This window comes from Anoplophora glabripennis, unplaced genomic scaffold (assembly GCF_000390285.2).
Source record: "Anoplophora glabripennis isolate ALB-LARVAE unplaced genomic scaffold, Agla_2.0 scaffold445, whole genome shotgun sequence".
In the NCBI taxonomy this organism is placed as follows: domain Eukaryota; kingdom Metazoa; phylum Arthropoda; class Insecta; order Coleoptera; family Cerambycidae; genus Anoplophora; species Anoplophora glabripennis.
Window position 1 is genome coordinate 111,576 of NW_019416534.1, and position 19,386 is coordinate 130,961.

Sequence of the window (19,386 nt, forward strand, 5' to 3'; positions counted from 1 at the left end):
TTAAGATCTTAACTATAATGTCTATGTACTTTGAACTCATTCAGCGATAATTTGCAAATACTGTAATTTTCCATATTATGTAAACGCAATTTAGTTCAAAATTCCATTTTGTAATTTTATAATCATCGTATTGGATCCGCCATTATCAATTTCTGAATTCTGAGTACGGATTCTAAATTAGCGACCCAAAAAACCTTTCAGTACCAAATTACAGCAAAATCGGAGCATCTTTAGCATGTTTGTCCGCCATATTGGATCCGTCATTTTGAATTTCTAAATTTTGAGTACAGATTCTAAATCAGCGACCCCAAAAACCTTTCAGTACCAAATTACAGCAAAATCGGAGCATCTTTAGCAATTTTGTCAGCCATATTGGATCAGTCATTTTGAATTTCTTAATTTTGAGTACGGATTTGAAATCAGCGACCCAAAAAACCTTTCGGTACCAAATTTCATAACAATCGGAGCATTTTTAGTATTTTTGCCATCCGTCTCGAGCAAAGCCACTTGGTAGAGTGACTGAAGCGGGTTTCCGCAACACCCATCTAGCGGGAGACGTCCGAACTACAACGGTTATTTTTGCGTCCCCCCGATAATTTCACAATGTAAATTTTTATTATAATTTAAACACTAATAAATAGTTAATTGGTTAATGTGGCCCAAAATTGGATCCTTGAGGAACACCAGAAATAGCTAAAGAGGTATTAGATTTTACTTTTACTGTCAATGTTACCATACTTTAGGTGTGTTATACCTCAACCATTCTTCACTAGCGCAATCGTAATTTACGACCTCAATTTCGTTTTCCTGAACAGTTTGATTTAAAAAAGGGTAAGTACACTTTTTATATTTAACCGTATTTTTTCCGAAATTGAAAATTTTACACTTAAATATCGAAGTGAGTGACTTTTACAGAGTCGCAAAAAGCACGAATCATAGAGAGCCGTTTTTAGTTTCTTTGAATTTTACTTGTTGTCTCTGTTGTCAACTTAAGACCTTTACTAAATAAGTTCATGTTAATCTTTTTATTTATCGCTATTATTTTCTGGAAGACTATAAACGTTAACGATAAACGAAACAAATGTGTAAACAACACAAATATATATTGAAAAAAAGAAACGATATAAATAACATTTGTATCTGAGGGCGAGGCGTTAAAAAAAAATTCCTGGAGAGCCTGTAGCTTCGAACTTATTAAATTAATCTGTTTATTTTTAAATAAAAAGTTTTTTTTAATAAGTTGAATTTATTTATTAACTGATACATATATCAGTTATAAAAATACATTTGATATCTAAGTGTAGAACGTTTTGTGTTCTGCACCAGAGCACTTGTTATCAACTTATGTGATTGTCACAAATTAAGGACTGTCATTTGCATTTGTTACATAATGGCAATGTTTCTTTCCAGAGCTCTCTTCGTTTTATCGATTTTTAAGCTAAGTACTAGTATTACAGGTATTATTTGCATATAAATAAGTATTTAAAAGCTTTAGAGATCACTTATTGTAGATGACGCTTACAATTCACTACCTCGAATGTATGAAATGGAAGATTACGATACTTGTGACAGAGAAAACAATGTATATTGCAAGATTAAACTGGTTTTAATACCGAACGATGCAAGTAACAAGTTGTGGCAAGTCATCGAGGTTTGTTAAACGTTTTTCAAATACTTGTTGTTGAGATATAGGGTGACACAAATAAAATTAATTATTTTCGCTGTCAAAAAGTAAAGAAAGCGGACTGTTTTTTTTTGTTCCAGGCGTCGAAGAAAGAAAAACGTTTCATGGAACGCGATGTTATATATCGCGCCAAATGCATTCCTAAGGAATATTTCATAGATACGGCAAGGGTATTGGCACATGTTACGGAACAGGAGAATAAGAATCTGGAAAATATATCTTTTCACGTGAAAGTGGAAAAGATAAATTGCAAAGAGAATGTGCAAGAGTTGTCTGTAAATAACTACTTTATTTTGTAAGAAAATGGAAAAAATTAATGCCAGTATTTTGAGGACCCTTTGGTTAACTAATCAGATGGTTAGACAGTAAATAATTTTACACTTCGTTCAAAATACTGGCCTTTATTGTACTATTTACTTATACGTATCTATTTCGTGGAACAGTTTTTAAGTTTGAAATGTTTTTTTTAGGTGGTTGCTCCTAAGTTATCTGCTACTTATAGTATTAGCAACATCAATTGATCTGTTAGTAAGAAGAACAAATTATATCCTGGATATTCCAAAACAAAGTACGTACTCTATTTTAAAGAATTAAAAAAAAGACATGGCGAAAAAATTAGGAAAATAAAACTGTTCTATGGACTACATACTCCTAATTAGCATTGAATAAAAATTAAAACTGATATGTCTAAATATGTTTAATGCAAAAACGCAAAATGTATCATATTTTTGCTGTTATATCACCAAGATTGACAAAGACACCACGAAAATAACACCGGAGCGGAAAATTCCACGTAATTTGCGCACGGTCTCAGCTACAAACTCTCTGTACTTGTAATCTTCACTCGCTCATCCGTCGTATAGCGCTCCATTTTGTCTAACAGCAATCTGTTACTTTTGAGCATCCTTTATTTAGATAATATTTCATTTTTAAAACAGGGTGTGGCGTGTATAATCTATAAAAATTAAACTACAGCTTCCTGATGATATTTGTAATAGAAAAGTCTTATACGAAAATGTTTTATTTTTGCGTTTCTTTTTAGTAAATTAAAGTTCAATTATATGGATCAAAATATTTTCTCTGGAACGGTCCTGTCCGTGTGCTGTACGATGAGTTACGTGCTGTAGACCAGCCGCGTAAACAAATCGTCGTTGAAAGATAGAAAGATACTTCTCAAACTTTGGGGAATTTTTCAATGGAAAAGTACAAACTAAGAAAAATAGATATTTAAAAAAAACTGATATTTTCTAATTATAATAATTAATAAAAATTACCGCCTTAAATGCATTGTTGTTATTGCAAGAGTTCGCATACAAAACCACATCCGTAAGCATCTGTAGTTGCCAACTGCGTGCACTAAACAAATTCCATTAAAATATGGAAAATTAAATAAAACTTACCATTCCTAGAGAAAATATTGAAATTGATCCCCATTAGCGTGGATACAGGCATGGCACTGACGCCCCCAATTTTGGCGAATATTTTCCCAATTCCCAATAAACCAATGACGTCAAGTGACTTCAAAGATAAAAGTCCATTGGAGTTAGATCGGGTGACCGAGGTGGCCACGGCATAGGACCAAAGCGTCCAATCCATCGCTGAGGAAACATTTCATTCAAAAGTGTCGTTACTGCTCGAGTACTGTGTGGAGGAGCCCCATCTTGAAGATAAAACATGCGTGTCCGAACTTGTAATGCCACATCGTCCAATAATTCAAACAACCGGCTCTCCAAAAAGTCAGCATATGTTGGTCCATTTAGTCGTCCTTCAAGGAAATAGGGACCCACAAGTACATCGCCTACTATGCCAGCCCAAACATTTACCGAGAACCGATGTTGAAAATGAGTTTCCCTAATCGCGTGAGAATTTTCATCGGCCCATATGTGCATATTATGAAAATTCCTTTCATCACTGGTAAATATCACCTCATCTGTTACACAAACAGAAACAGGAAAGTCTACTTGATTGACACATTGTCGTAAAAACACTCTGCAAAAACGCATTCGTTGATCACAATCCGGGGGTAAAATCTGTTGAACTGGTTGCAGATGATAGGGGTGCAACAACTGGCGCCTTAAGATGCGATGTACGGTACGATATGAGTTTCTACTTGCTGTGCGAGTCGTCGAGTACTAATTGTGGGGTCTTCGTCAAGATTTTCCAACACTGTATCTTCAACATTAAGGTTCACTTGCTGACCATGTCCTTCTCCTCGAGGAATAACACTTCCCGTATCTCGCAGCCGCTGAACGCACTGTAGGATTGTATTTGCATATTGGGGGGTGACGTTGTGGCCATCGTTCCCGGTACAACTTAGTCGCCGCGAGCGCATTTTCTCCGGCTGCACCATACACTGACACCATATCGACACGTTCGGAAATAGTAAATGCATTGTTTTCTCGGTTCATTGTAAAACTAGTTTGTGCACAAACTAAAAAATTAAGCAAGGTAGGAAATAAGAATCTCGTTTTTAATGTAATCGGCACGCTATTCTTATTTTTTACTTCTTTATAAAAATTACACACTTCGTAGAATTACAAAATAAAAACTTTTTTCTGGGATTTTTCACTTTTTAACACCGATGGGTCGATGGACGATGCTTAATATTTAATAATTAAATGAATAATGAATTCAATACAAATACAAAATCAGTTGGCTGCACAAATTTTTTGACAATGTAACCTAACCTTATTTTAGTATTACTAGTATTAGATTATACCGACTTAAATTATTGCATCTCGGGTCGCATAAAAACATTTCCAAAGTTTTTATTAAATAACACAGGGTCGGCCTTCATTTTCGTTGAATAAATGAACTTTAATTTACAAAAAAAAAAAAAAAAACGCGAAGATGGAACTCTTTCGTATAAGACTTTTCTATTACAAATATCATCAGGAAGCTGTAGTTTAATTTTTATAGGCTATACACGCCACACCCTGTATATTAAGACTATACCCAACTTTATAGAACTCATCACTGTGCTGTCAGTTATCAGCAATTGGGAAGCTCTGAGGAAACCAATAAGAAGTGCGGACTATGACAAATTAAAATCGTTCCAGGGTTACAGGATTTTTGTTATGTGCGTAGTGATAGGTTGCCACAGTATGTTAGCGGCGGTGACGGCGTATTCAACCAACATTAGACTATTGGAAGATGTGAGTATGGGAGAGATTACAATTGTTTTAAATAAAAAATAAACCATAATAATACTCCTTATACCCTTTTCCATGAACGATTATTTTCAGTATTCTTTAAGTACTTTCAAAAGAGTTTTGATAAACTTTGGCCTTCACATGATCCAGCCGAGTTTTTTGATTTCTGGGTGGCTTCTCACCATTCAAGTGTATAAGACTGTAGAAAGGTCTAACCATAAAAAATTGAAGTTGAATATGATCGGAAGAGCGCTAGTGGCTAGATATTTAAGGTAAACATAAAAATGAAAATTCTAGTGTAGATTCTAAGATTTAAATACGTATAAATAAATTTGAGTGAAAAAAATTATAAAATTTAATTCATGAAGTGTTGTGATCGTTAAGTATTTTTTATTTTTCAGGTTTATTCTTCCCCTAATGTTTTACTTAGGACTGCAAAAGTCTCATCTCTTACAATTGTGCTTTTCTGGACCCCAAACAGATTTACTAGACGTCGACAGCAAAGCTTGTGAAACGTATTGGTGGGCAAATCTGTTGTTAGTAAATAATTTTTTCTACGTTAAGAATATGGTAGGCATTAAATAAATTGTAGTCATAATTTTTCATATTTCGATTGTGACCTTCATTTTTATAAATTTAAATCAGAAAGGTTCAGATGAAAATTGTAGAATAACAAGAAACCAATATTTTGCTGACCTTGTATTTGACTTTGATTTTTAATTTCAAGGTCAAACCAAAGTCAACTTGAAAATGTTACGTGGAATACCCTATTTTGTATATCAGCAATCAATAGAGCTACAAATTTTACTTCCGAATATGAGTCAGAATATTTTTTCTGTATGTCCTTGGAGATGATTTGGAGGTCAAACTCATTTTTCTCTGAATAATTCAACAAAATTATTTCATGCAAATTTATAAGATTTCGATTGACAAATTAAATGGTGGCCTTGGATTTTACCTTTACCACAAATGCAAGGTCAATCTAGGGTCAACTCTTAAATGGAATACGCTGCTTTTATCCAACAACCGATCCTAATCCTATTTTTTCAGTAAGTACTTGATGGTCATTTGAAAGTCAAACTAATTTTTCACAAGAAATAATGAACATAAACGCACTAGAAATTAATAAACGTCTTCAACTACAAGTATTAGTGTGAACAATTCTGAAATTTAACAAAATAGAATTTTATGATGAGGACATTCTGGAAACTGACATCTAATCAGCTGTTGTGTCAATTCCAAGGTCACCATCTAATTTGTCATTCAAAATCCTAGAAGTTTTGTTTGAAACATTCAGCGATAAATAACACAGGTCAACATTTTATCTAGGCTTATGCACGGGAATCGAAGATGGTATCCTAGGGTTTTTGGGGTCGCTAATTACGATGAGCGGGTCGGTTAGGCTTCATCACCTCAAGTTCAAGGTCATTTGAAGGGCAAACGGTCAAAACATCTTCAAAAAATCTGAAAAAATTCATGGACATGTTTTTGAGGTCGCGGAATCCGAATCCGGCGTTTATTTTTACTTTGCATGCAACCCCGAGGTCATTCAAGGTCATCCCAAAGTCATTTGAGGGTTTTTTTGAGACAAAAATGCAAAGTACCATCCGAAAAATCTGAAAAAATTCATACGTATGTTTTCGAGGACCCTAGATAAGAATCTAAGGTCAGTCGACCTTATTTCAAGGTCATTTGAAGGTCAAAAGATCAAAAAACCTTCCAAAAATCTGAAAAAATTCATGGACATGTTTTTGACGTCGGTATTTTTAGTTTGCATGCATCCTCGAGGTCATTCAAGGTCATCTCATGGCAGGTATTCTAGTTCAGTGGCACAATTCTGCATTTCGCAGATTAAGATTTATACCAGAAAAAAATATTTGGAAAATGACTGTAGAATCCACGTAAAAAAGTAGAAGTATAGTCTATCTGACTATAAGAATTGTCTAAAGAATTTTATGTAGCTCAAATTGTCGAATTGACCACGACTAACTAAAACTTGTGGTTGCACCCTGGGCACCTCCACGTGGTGCCACTATCCGGCAAAGTCCCTGGGTTATGGCTTCCATGCCATCATGGCAACCACAAGTAAAAGTGTTACGGGACAGAGGATGCATGCAAAGTAAGAATAAACACCGGATTCGGATTCAGCGACCTCAAAAACATGTCCATGAATTTTTTCAGATTTTTGGAAGGTTTTTTGACCGTTTGACCTTCAAATTACCTTGAACTTGATGTGATGGAGCCTAACCGACCCACTCATCGTAATCAGCGCCCCAAAAACCCTTGAATACCATCTTCGATTCCAGTGCACATGCCTAGATAAAATGTTGACCTGTGTAATTTTAACCTCTAAGTGATTTTCAAGGATAAACCCTAAACATTTTCTGATTCCATTCTCAGACATAAAATTTACTTACATAAAAACTAGGGTGTTCCATTTAATATTTTCAAGTTGACCTTGAATTCTTGATATCCTACGACTTTTATCCGAAACTTTTTTTATGGGACACCCTCTATAAAAAATTTGGAGAATCTCGATTAGACTTTCTTACCCTTTTTAGTGCAATGTTTCCTCCTGGTATTTGTCCTGCGATTTTCAAGCTCTCCTTGTTTGCATGGCCCTCTTTTACTTGATGTACAAATACAACGTTGGTATAAAACTTTTTGGAATCGTCTTGTTGCTGATTGGTATAGTTAATGCGTATGTTTTATACCATGCATACACTGTGTATGGTGTAGAAACAGAGGTCACATACTTAGCACGAGCCGAGTGAGTTCTTGTAGCTAAATAAATAAAATTGTATGTTAATAGGTACCTACTTACAAAAAAAATTATTTCTTTGTTACAATGCTTTTAGGGAAATGAATAATGATTTATGTTTCAGGGAATTGAAACTGGACAAATTCATAGAAAACGACTTGCTTTATATCTACCATACCTCGTCTTTTACAAATTTCGGTAGTTATATAGTGGGTGTATTATTTGGGGCAATATATTACCGATATAAAAACGCTGCTATAAAAATAAATAAGGTAATTAACAAGTTTATCATAGTTTAATAGATTTATCTTGAACGGAAATAACAAATATAAAAGAACTGCACTACTACTAAATTTGGCTTAAAACTTTTATAACAAATTTATTTAAAAAAGAAACACTCAATGAGTTTAACTGGAAAGCGTTTAATACACCTTATGTATTTATGAAATAAAGGTTATATTATTATGTTCCATTTGTATAGTAGTCAAGTTTGTTGTATAAAGACCATTATCCGAATCGGTATATAACATCTATATTAACAGAATTATTCGTTTTATAATGGCTGTTAAGTGCATAATCGGTTGTAATCGTAAAATTTCCGCCAGTCCTCTGTGCATCGACTATTGCGCTTCTTCTAGTTGGATGAGCATATACGGTCCAGACACATGTTTTGTGAGATGATCATACCGCGTTGTGTGAAGTGAAAAGTTATGTAAGTCTAACTGTTTTATGGTTTGTAATTGTTTTGTTTTTTCGTATAAGTCTTGATTAAATCTTAAAAATGATTATCTTGTGTGCCCTATTAGAAATCGCTAATGTTAAACTTTACAGAAGATGGAGGAACAGAACGGTGTGACAAAAAGAGGCTGCTTCATTTTTAAGGTGCAAGAGTTATAGTGCAAATTCTCATGTAATACAAGACAATACGGGTGCATCGTTGCTAAGAAGATAAACTGGGCAGTTTTGGGAGCGATTTGTCATCATTTTTAATACTTAAATGTTTGTTATATGTTTACATTAGAATCTCAGCTTATAATTACAGTTGTACAATAAAATTTCTAAAAACTGTATATATATATTTTAACTCGTACAAAGTATACAACAGTTTAATGCATTTATTATTATGAAAGTTATAATTGGTACTAGATGTTCTAATAACGAATATGGAACACTTTAATAAGTTAAACAAATTCAACTACTTACAAAAAACTGTATTAATCAGTGAAAAGATTTTAAACATTTAATAGTTGAACTATTACTATTATTATACTGAATTAAAGTAAGTAACTTTATGTTGGCTTTTTTCAAGACCAACTTAAATATATCTTTCTTTTGATTGCGATAAAATATACGTAAACACCCAACTATTAGGTGAGGATCGTATTACTTTTCCTTTTTTTTTTGTTTCAATACTTAAGTTGAACATTGTAGTTTTCAACTATGTAACATTGTTATTTACGTAAACTGAAGTGTGTTTAAAATTGCTATCTTTAAAATTACATCGATTTTCCTATATTTTGCACTTGTTATATATTTCGTTTAAAATAGACGATTTGTTTTTAATTGACTTTTAATTAATATTAATTTAATTTGATGTTTCCTTTTTCATATCCATTAAGAGTATGACCCTGTATTTTGACACACTGTAGACGATGGTGCCATCAGAAATGCTCTATCAAGTGAGGATTTTTCCCTAACCTCAAAAATAGCTCAAAATTAGTGGAAATCTCGATTTTCTGTTAAAATGGTTAAAATTATGAAATTAAAATACACAGACGTGTTAATAGGGTCAAAAAAGACTTTGTTCCTGCACTTGTTTCTCATAACCAATTTTAAGCATTATTCAAATGCTTATAATTCCTCAAGGATGCATATCCGCCTATGGTTTCTGACATCAAAGACGAGCCATGCGTACCAATTTCCGAGCTCTAATGATTACCTAGCTATATAATAATAAAAATTTGCCCTATAAACGTCAAAATAATTTATCGTATATGCCAAAACATTTACTCCCTTTTCTGCTAATTTAAACAATATTTCGAAATTATTACAATATCGCTTTGGCATTCTTGAATGGTTTTTTTACCTGCTGGGGTTCGTGAAAAAACTCCATTCTTGACTACAAAAGACATGCTTCGTTTTTAGGTCACCACAACGATTTGGATTCTAGGACACTTTGGTCTTCAAGCTTTGGTCGTGACTTTGTCCCTTTACAATTACTCACCTTTTACCGCCGCAGTAATTGGTTCTTTGTTAAAACCTTTATTTTCTGTGGGGATAGGAATTGGCATATTAGGAATGTCCCATAATATAGGCGGTAAGTTTTTATGATGGGAAGTAGCGCTATTGTTTTACAATTTTTTAAGCCTTACAGTTTAACGGATACTATTTCATTTCAAAGGTCTTATGAAGAGGGTGTTTGAAAGCTATCCCTTGGAATTTGTGTCAAGGTGGATTTTTTCTGTTTATATATTCCATCTTCCACTTATATTCTATAGATCGTCAACTTGGACGTATATGCCTGAGTTGTCATATTTATTTCTTGTAAGTACTTTTGTAAGTTATTTATATTTTTAGAACTTTTTAGACGTATTGCATAACATTTAGAAAAATACGTTTAATGTTATAACTAATAAAACTTTGTTTCAGATAAAAATTGTCTCAACAGACATACTCTTGTCGTTTGCACTGGGGCTAATAATGCATTTAATAGTTGAAAGACCTCTGCTGAATATTGTACACATAATAATTACGAAATGGTCACCCAATCCAAAAACAAATTAAATTTTTATCAGCAAAAACGTTTTATTCTTTTAAACCTTTAAAAAATAAACCGTAAAAACTTAAATTTGCGACAATTATGCTAAGGCTGTCAGAGAGAGTCGCAGTTCAATGGCGTAGCTTATAAATAAATCCGTCACTGGGTTCTTCAAAACAAGACACAATATAGGCCAGGAAAATAAGCTACGAGGTTGATGTTTGTGCTCAACGAAGGCAATGTTTTTTATAAGACGTTAACCCGCAACTATTCTGTTTATTTCTGCGTATTAAGGTGGCCATATTCTGGCCGAGAAATAGTGAAATTTCTGGCGTTTTTAGGTACTGAAATCTTTAAAAGTAAAACGTGTAGAACAAAAGTAAGCACAAAAATAAAATCCTTGATGTTTTGTTTATTCATTGTTACCATTTAAATTTACTCAAATAAAATAATAACTAAAAAAAAGCGTTTGTAAAACATGCGTTTGCTGTTATTCTAACCCCACATTTTAAGAATTATTTTCACGTACTTATAAATAAAAGTAAACAATTTTATATGTAGGACTAAGCAAGTAAATGTTATAAGAATATTTACATGTGGAATTATATATAAAAAAGTTAGTATTTTCGTAGATTTCAGTACCTAAAACCTTGATGGTTTGATCGTTTTTTGCACCTGTTTATTCGTTTTACTGCGGCGTCTTTGAAAATACTCAGGTGGCATGACATAACATTCCTATTATTTGATAAGCTTTAGATTATTCAGTTATTAAATGTTTGAAATTATTTGTCTTTGCGGAAAACACTATTTAAAGAATATGGGGCCCTTAAACAATTAAACAATACATTTTCAATATAGAATTATACCTAAATTATAAAATTTATATAAAATTAAAAATCATTTTAAATTGCACAACCAAACAGAAATTTTAGGTGAAGCGGTGCGTCACTTGCGTCACCTGACACACTGGTATGCTTATATCCCACGATAGTTTTAATTATGACTGCTTCTGACGACAAGCGAATTTCGGATTTATCAAACATTTACCATACTTTGGAACCTTCCGTTTTTTTATCGTTTTACACATAAAAAAGACAAAGCAAAAGTCTTTTTTTAATAGTCACTGGTAAAGATAAAATTAGATAATGTTTACTAATCTTAAGTTGTATGTACATATCTTGTACTTCTGATAACTAACATACTTACAATGAAAATACATGCTTACGTTTACGATATCTAATCAATCATAAAGAATATGTTCGTCCTCAAACCAGTCAAGTTCTAAACGTCGTTTAAATACAATGTTCCTTTTCGGGCTACTTTATGTTTTATCCTTGTTTTTAAAATTGTGTACGACAGTCACAATTTCAGGTAGGTATAATTTATTTCATTTCTACAAAAAAGGGGTGTCATTTTTTCATTCCAGACGATGATTACAAATTGCTTCCTCAATTGTATGATATGGACGACTATAATGGTTGTAACAGAGAAAGTAACGAGTATTGCAAAATTAAGCTGGTTCTAATGCCCATTGACAGGAACAGTAAATTGTGGAAGCTCATTGAGGTTTGTGCAAGATAAAACGTCTCCTTATCTGTGACAATTTTGTACATTTTACGTATACAAAATTTGTTCCGACGTAAAATAAATTAAAAAAAAATTATATTATAGTATGTTCCATATTTCTAGATATTTAATTGTGAAAAACTAGAAATTAAAAGTAACATGATCGTATGAATGTCGTATAAGTTCCAAGCCCATATTTATGAGTAAGGCTGTCGGAGAGAGAATGCCTTTGACTTTCACGTTACGTTAGTATACTGTTGCCATTGTTATCGTGTGATGTTGCTTCATTAATTTCTACCCGTTGGTGGTTATGGTGGTGTATTGTAGACAATTTAGTTTGTTGCTTTTTAATAAATAACGCCTATGTCCCACTGCTCAGTTCTAACAGCCCTATTTATGAGTTAACTGTGGCAGAAAAGCAGATACAGGTTCAGCCGGAGTGAAGACATCCACCGATTGCAACTGAAGTCATTTTTATTCATATACTAACTTTTCCCGTTCGTAAAAAAATGAAATCGTGTTTGATTTTATTTTTTTGTTGTAGACTATCGAAAAAGAAAAACTAATCCTGAAACGTGACGTCATATACCGCGCCAAATGCCTTGCTAAGGAATTTCTTTCAGACAGGGAAACCACAGTGGCGCATATCACACAACTGGAAAACAAAAAATTGGAAAATATGTCGCTTCACGCGAAAATAGAAAGCATCAAATGCAAAGAAAATATGCAGGATTTGACTTTAAAAAGCTATTTTGTCTTGTAAGTATAGCAAAGTTGCAACCGGTTTCACAAAAATCATTATTCTTCGAATACAATACGAAACAGATTGTCGCTTCCAAAGTACTTGCGAGAATAGTAAATCTAGACATATTAAAAGATATTTTTTTAGGTGGTTACTCGTGGGTTATTTAGTACTTCTAATTTTCGCGACAGTGGTTGATATATTATCAAGAAAAAATAAGGGAAACCATGCACCCAAAACAAGTATGTAAATTTTAATTCAGTAGATATTTTTAAATTAAAACACAAAAAATATCCAAACTCAAGAGACCCACCATTTCCAAAGGAATTCAATGCGCTAGACGCGATCCTGTAGTAAAAATTCATGACGTCGATGAATTTCGAAGTGAAATTTTTGAGTGAAAACGCCCAAATATGGATCAAAACTGATTTTTTCCTAAATTTTACCCAAATATATCGTTTTCGTAATATTTTGAGATGCTGAACACGTTGCCATCAGTAAAATTTACTCAGGACCTCGATATTTATCAGAAAATCCAAAATTGAAATTAAAACTAGAGGTTTCAAGATACATACTACGAAAATTTGGACAAAATTTAGGAAAAAATCAATTTTGACCCATATTTGGGCCAGTTTTCACACAAATACTGGATTTTCTGAGAAATATCGAGGTCATGGGTAAATTTTACTATACTCCGCGATCGAAATTATAGAGAGTGACTAAGACATAGTATAAATACACTATTACTATAATGCGCATAAAATATAAAATGATTTTTATAACGGTTCAATATTATTTATCTTTGTGCCGCTCACTACGCACATCGATAGAATCTGTCTCAGTCTATAGACTGAGTTACACTGAACGTCGATCTATATTCTATCTCTGTCTTTTGCACTTGGTAGGGAATAGGGAAATTCTTTTTTAGTGGGTGTAAACGGACTTGATTTAGCCGTCCTGAGAAACGTCATAGCATAAGCGTAGACGAGGGGTCTAATTCCATTGCTATAATAAATTTATAAATTAAAAAAACACAACTAGGACGTTTTAAAATGCTGTAATAATTAAAATGGATCAAAGTGCTGGTTATAGCAAACCGTATAAAAATATTAGATGTTATGTTTTATTATCTTTTTTCAATATTTTCTATATCTTGTTGCCTTTTACGCAGACACGCCAATGAATTTTTGTTCCCAGCATGCTTCATCCCCCTTACTAGTCCAAAAGCTAGCGATGAGTCACTCTATAATTTCGACCGCGGAGTATACTCATTGAAGCTGAAAATCCGCTGTAACCTAATTCTTTGAAACTGCATGGATTTGCATGAAAATTTAGAATAAGGCTCATCTTAGGCTCAAGTTCAAAAGTGACATAAGCCCGATTGACGCGTTTTGTTTTTTAGGGGTAAAAACTACCCCGAAGTGAAAAAAATTGAGAAAATTAAGTTTTAAGCATTTTATTGATAAAAATCTTGTTCAAGCACAAAGGTTAAATAATGTTTCATGTTCTAGAACATGTTTCATGATATATTTTATCTTTTCGACCCTTTATTTAACCTTTAAAAACTACCCGTATGCAAAAAATAATGATAAAAAATTACTTTTTAAAGATTTGGAACGATTAAATCGTGCAATTATTTAAAATAAAGGTTACCTTATAGCTAATAGAAGAATGTTTCCCTTTCAACCCCTAACAACCACCCCTATATTGACAAAAATGATAAAAAAATTTCTTTTTAAAAGCTTGGAATACTTTAACGGTGCAATTATTTAAAATAAAAATTCCCTCATTGCTTATGAAAGAATTTGTATCTCATAATACTTTTCAATCCTTATAAGTCACTGTGCTAAAAAAATGATAAAAAATACGTTTTAAATCTTGGAATGCTATAATTGTGCAATAATTTAAAATAAAAATTCCCTTATATTGTTTATGAAAGAATATTTTACTTTTGCCATTTTCAACTCTTATAAACTACCCTTTTACCAATATTAATGTAAAATATTTTTATTATAATCGATTTTTAAATATAATCAATCATAAAAAAAATTGCTACGCTGCATATAAATAATCACAATAAATTTTTTTACTTATTTTATTTGTATAATGTAATATATAATATATAAAAATGAGAAACCCTATTTTGCTCCGAAAAAATGTCATTGGTTTTTTTACCATAACTCGGTTAATTTTGAAGCTATAGTATCCTACAAAAAAGCATTTTAAAGATAATTTCAAGAGCTGTAAGATCGTTTGCATATAAAATATAAATAGATAAGTCTACCTATTTGGACAAAATTTAGGAAAAAATCACTTTTGACCCATAATTCTGCCAGTTTTCATCCAAAAATTTCACTTTCCTCCGAAATTCACCGGCAAGTCATGAAATTTGACTACCATTGGATCGTGCTCAGCGCAATGAATTCCTTCGCAAATGATATGTAGGTCTTTTGGGTTTGGATTTTTTATATAGGTACATATATAGAGTGGCTCTCAATTCGAGTGGCAGTCATCTACAAGGTGCTGCATGGTCAAAATTAAACAGAAATTTCAAATAAACTAAGTCAGCTTTAATTTCATGCGAACCAACTTGAATATAACCTATTGATATCGGACACTAGTTGAAGGATCAATACCAAACACCAAAAGTCAAAAAAAAAATTGATTACATGAACCCCACGTTTGAGCTACTTTTTTAAAAAATGTCGACATTTTTGTCTTTTGAAAAGTACCTCAGAATTGTTCCATCACGTCGAGAAATATCCTACCTTAAAAGTGCAAATAACAAGTTTTCCGCCATATTTGAGGTTATGCTACACCAAGAGGTAATTTTTCTCCACTAAACTCGTTACAACAACTGAATGCACTACTATTGTTCTTCAAAATCCATCTTGAATTGTTCGAATATCTTTTTTGGATATGAAATTGATTTTGAAGAAGAAGAATAGTACTTTGTCGTGATGTAACATACCCTCAAATCTAGCGAAAACCGTCTTTTCCTCTTTGGTGTTATGTCGATTAACCCCGGAGTGAGAAATTCCCAAATCTCCTGGGTTAGCAAATGGTCCTATAGGGGTTGATCTACAAGAACCTTTCATATGATGTCATAATGTTTGAGTGGCATTTAGTTTGGGCCAGTTCATTGGCTCCAAACCATTTCGTTCTGGAAAAAGGAATTTTCTGTCGCCAAATTGTTACCATACTGAGGGCAGTAAGTTACTCTTCAAGATATGCCAATATTTATCTGCATTAATGAACTCACTCTTCCCCTTTTGTCAACATGCATCTTCAGATCGTGACTCCTTGTGGAAGGCTTCCATTGTCGTTCGTATCGCGCGCTTCCGAAAATTCCCAACACACATATCAAACTTGAGTTCATCACTGGAAATTACTGGAGCCCAATCTTCACTTATCCAACGGTTTTTATTTTGCCTTTACGAAAACAAACCTTACTTAAATGTAAAATGTATAAAAGCGCAGTGTATTTTTCGCTTAACACATTGTGATCATGGTGTCCCATGGTCAATTTTTTAACGATATCACGACCAAATTGATATGTGGAAGGGTATTTGAAAAAAATCGTTGTTCCATTCAAAGGGTTGGTTTAATTTTGATCAGAACTCTGTAGCAGTAGGCAACCGAATTAACATTAACATTAACGTATAACATTATATTAAAACAATCTGACCTCTGAATCTTATGTTTGCTAGATATCATCACTGTTCTATCAGTTCTAAGCAACTGGGAATCTTTGAGAAAACCTATAAGGAATACGGACTACAACAAACTAAAGTGTTTGCAAGGTTTCAGGATATTAACCATGTGGTTGGTGGTGGGCGGTCACAGCATTATAATAGCTGGTACTACCTATGTGGCCAACACCAAGATAATAGATTATGTGAGTATCGATATCGAAAGGTTAGATTCAGGGTCAAGTTAATTTATGTAAAATTTAAATTGATAGGCAGCTTGAACCTCCAACTGAACCATAATACACTGTCAAATTTAAGTAAAACAGTTACCCTAAATCAGTAGTTCCCAAACATTTTGAAGTTGTGACCCCTTCTTAAATTAGATATTTTGTGTTAAATGTTAAAAATTCAGACGCACTTTTCAATGAAAACTAATTTTAACTAAAATAGAACTGCACTATTTACATTGTAATAATTGTTCAATTAACTTAACATGAAAGTTGTGTTTATTGCAGATTAAGTTTGTTCAATTTAGAACGACTTCGAACAAATAGATGCTCAAGCGTGTTTCGATAAATATGCTGTTCATGCAGGGTGTTTCAATTTAAACTTCTCACCTGGAAAATATCGGAATTAAAAAAAACAGAAAAAGACACGTCTTTTCAAGCGGGACATATTTGACGAATTGTTGAAGAATGTTGTCAATTAACGCACGAAATGCTTTGAAATATTCGTTAGGAAGTGGAGTAAATATTTTATTATTGTATGGAAGCGGAGGGAAACCAATTTGAACATTTAATAAAATAAAATTCTTTCATGCAGTGATATTTTGTTTTATTCATTAAGTGATTATTTTATTATCGTATCCAAACCAAAAATTAAAAGTCATATTGAAAAAGCTTTAAAATGAAGCGTCACTCAACATAGGGTGCCATTCAAAGTTTAAGGGTATTTTACGCCTCTGCCTAAGGGGTAGCTTCCAAGACACCAAAACTTACGCCATCTTGTGTCCCCCCCTTGAAAATAAAATCAACGTCTCAGGTTTTTTTGTTTTTTTTTTAATTTCAATATTTTCCAAGTGGGAAGTTTCAATCGTAACACCCTGTGTCTTCTTGTTAAGCTTTGTACAAACCTTAACAAACTCGCATGAATTCGCTTCTGTCGTTTTCTTGTAATTAAAAAAGAATTATCTTTTTTAACTTTAACATTCGAAAACGAAGCATTTGTGAACCCATGTTTATAAACAAACTTTTTTTATTTAATTCGTTGCGCAGAACCCTGTATTAAAATTTGACTAAACATCTTAGTTACATCCTGTAGAAAGCTATGAATGTTTAAATTTTATTTTTAAAGATGATTTTAAATTTTCACAGTTTCTATTAAACTTGTTCGGAAGATGTTTGATAAATTTTTCACTTCTCCTGATCCAATCTAATTTTTTGATGTCCGGATGGCTTCGCACCATTCAAATTTACAACGATGTAGAGAAGTCCGATGATAAGAAATTGTCAGTGAACGTGATAACAAAAACGTTGACCGCTAGGTATTTGCGGTAAGTAGCTTTCATTTATAATATTTGCAAATTATTTTTGGAATTTTTTAAAAAATATTCTTTATTTCTCTGCATCTCAGTACGCAACTGTTCACAGACAAATAAAACTATTTTGAATATGAAGCCCCAACATTCAGCTGGGGTGAAATAGTTCATTCAATTCTACTGAATTTTTCCTAATTCTTACGTTTCTTTGTTTACTGAAATATATTTTGACATGTAAAAAATCTATATGGACTATATGGACCATCATCTTTTGTTCTTGAGATATAGGCCTTCAAAGAACGATTTTTTAAAATCAAGTTTTAATCGTATGTTTCCCAAAATAAGAAAAAACGATGTATTGCGTTGGAATTTAGTCCAGGTATATTTTTTAGCGTATTTAATACATCAGTGTTATAAGTTTTTGGAATATAGTGGAGTCAAGATAGCTTAAAATTACGCATTATTTCGAAATAATTATGGGAAGCATGGATTTTCCTAAAACCTTTTGAAATTACTTGGAGATAAGTATTAGAAAAAAGTTATAAACTTATTTTTGTACGCTAATTGTTTTTTAATTGTTTAAACTATAATAAATAGTTTTTTTAAGAACTTTTAAAATAATGCAATGAATTTTTAATCGAATTCTTTCAAATTGACATTATAGGGGTTTTCGATGTCGCTGAACAAGAATATGAAGTCGGAAAATGAAAATTCAAAATTGCGGATCCAATATGGCCGACTATTTTAAACAATTTATTTAACAATTATTGATTTTAAATCAAACTCGCTTAGATTTGTAATATAGGGGTTTTTGACGTCGCTAAACAAGAATATGATGTCGAAAAATGAAAATTCAAAATGGCTGATCCAATATGCTCAACTATTTTAAACAATTTATTTAACAATTATTGATTTTAAATCAAACTCGCTCATATTTGTAATATAGAGATTCGAAAAATGAAAATTATAAATGGCTGAAGAGATTTTATTGAAAATATGTTTTATTTTTTAAAAAACAAATTTATTACAAAATAATTAATTTTTAAATCTCATCGAGTTCTTGCCCTTCTTCAAAAATAACTGGGCAATTAAACTTTAAGCCAATAAAATTGAAAAAAAAAACAAAAAAAGGGATTAATATTCATATATAAATATTAAACTCATACATTTACATGTTTAGCATAAAAGAAAACGAATATAAATACCTTAAATGCAAACTGAAGATTATTTGTAATATTAAGTAATAATATTAGATACATTAAAGAATTACAAGTGTACGAGAGTATAACCTCAAAATGGACAAAATATGTGAATAATACACTTTTTAACACACTGATAACTGCAGCTTACTCGAAAAGATAAAAATCATATTCTTATACCATTTATAATAATAATTATTTAATTCTTATAAACGAAAAACGCTTTTAAAATAAATAAAACTGTAAGTAACAAAAAAATATTTGGTGTGCTCACTGCTTAGCTTCGTCACCCAAA

General features: G+C 32.3%; 2 protein-coding genes across 5 annotated transcripts in view; both read left to right on the forward strand.

Moving 5' to 3' along the window:
• The first annotated feature begins 1,417 nt into the window (after positions 1-1,417).
• On the forward strand, positions 1,418-10,392 carry LOC108909302 (O-acyltransferase like protein-like). Its single transcript, XM_018713611.2, has 12 exons — positions 1,418-1,457; positions 1,512-1,651; positions 1,765-1,979; positions 2,155-2,252; positions 4,652-4,839; positions 4,930-5,108; positions 5,238-5,406; positions 7,398-7,606; positions 7,722-7,869; positions 9,743-9,914; positions 9,999-10,141; positions 10,247-10,392. Exons 2-12 carry the CDS (start codon positions 1,538-1,540, stop codon positions 10,379-10,381), a joined length of 1,770 nt encoding a protein of 589 aa, XP_018569127.2. The 5' UTR covers positions 1,418-1,457; positions 1,512-1,537; the 3' UTR covers positions 10,382-10,392.
• A 1,232-nt stretch (positions 10,393-11,624) lies between these two features.
• The window catches only part of LOC108909301 (O-acyltransferase like protein-like), a 21,939-nt gene continuing 14,177 nt past the window's right edge, over positions 11,625-19,386 (forward strand). For 3 of the 4 annotated variants that reach the window (XM_023454882.1, XM_023454879.1, XM_023454881.1), the window contains exons 1-6: positions 11,625-11,726; positions 11,782-11,921; positions 12,466-12,680; positions 12,811-12,905; positions 16,374-16,561; positions 17,729-17,907. In XM_023454882.1, coding sequence (XP_023310650.1) covers positions 11,657-11,726; positions 11,782-11,921; positions 12,466-12,680; positions 12,811-12,905; positions 16,374-16,561; positions 17,729-17,907 — 887 coding nt within the window. In that variant the 5' untranslated portion in view covers positions 11,625-11,656. The remainder of the gene's footprint in view (positions 11,727-11,781; positions 11,922-12,465; positions 12,681-12,810; positions 12,906-16,373; positions 16,562-17,728; positions 17,908-19,386) is intronic. The other variant, XM_023454880.1, reaches the window with a different exon arrangement.

Excerpts from the sequence above, each read along its gene's own strand:
- LOC108909302 (XM_018713611.2), top strand. The coding sequence starts at position 1,538 with ATGTATGAAATGGAAGATTACGATACTTGTGACAGAGAAAACAATGTA. Across the intron at positions 1,652-1,764 it reads AGTTGTGGCAAGTCATCGAG|GCGTCGAAGAAAGAAAAACG; the intron begins GTTTGTTAAACG and ends TTTTTGTTCCAG. Across the intron at positions 4,840-4,929 it reads ACATTAGACTATTGGAAGAT|TATTCTTTAAGTACTTTCAA; the intron begins GTGAGTATGGGA and ends GATTATTTTCAG.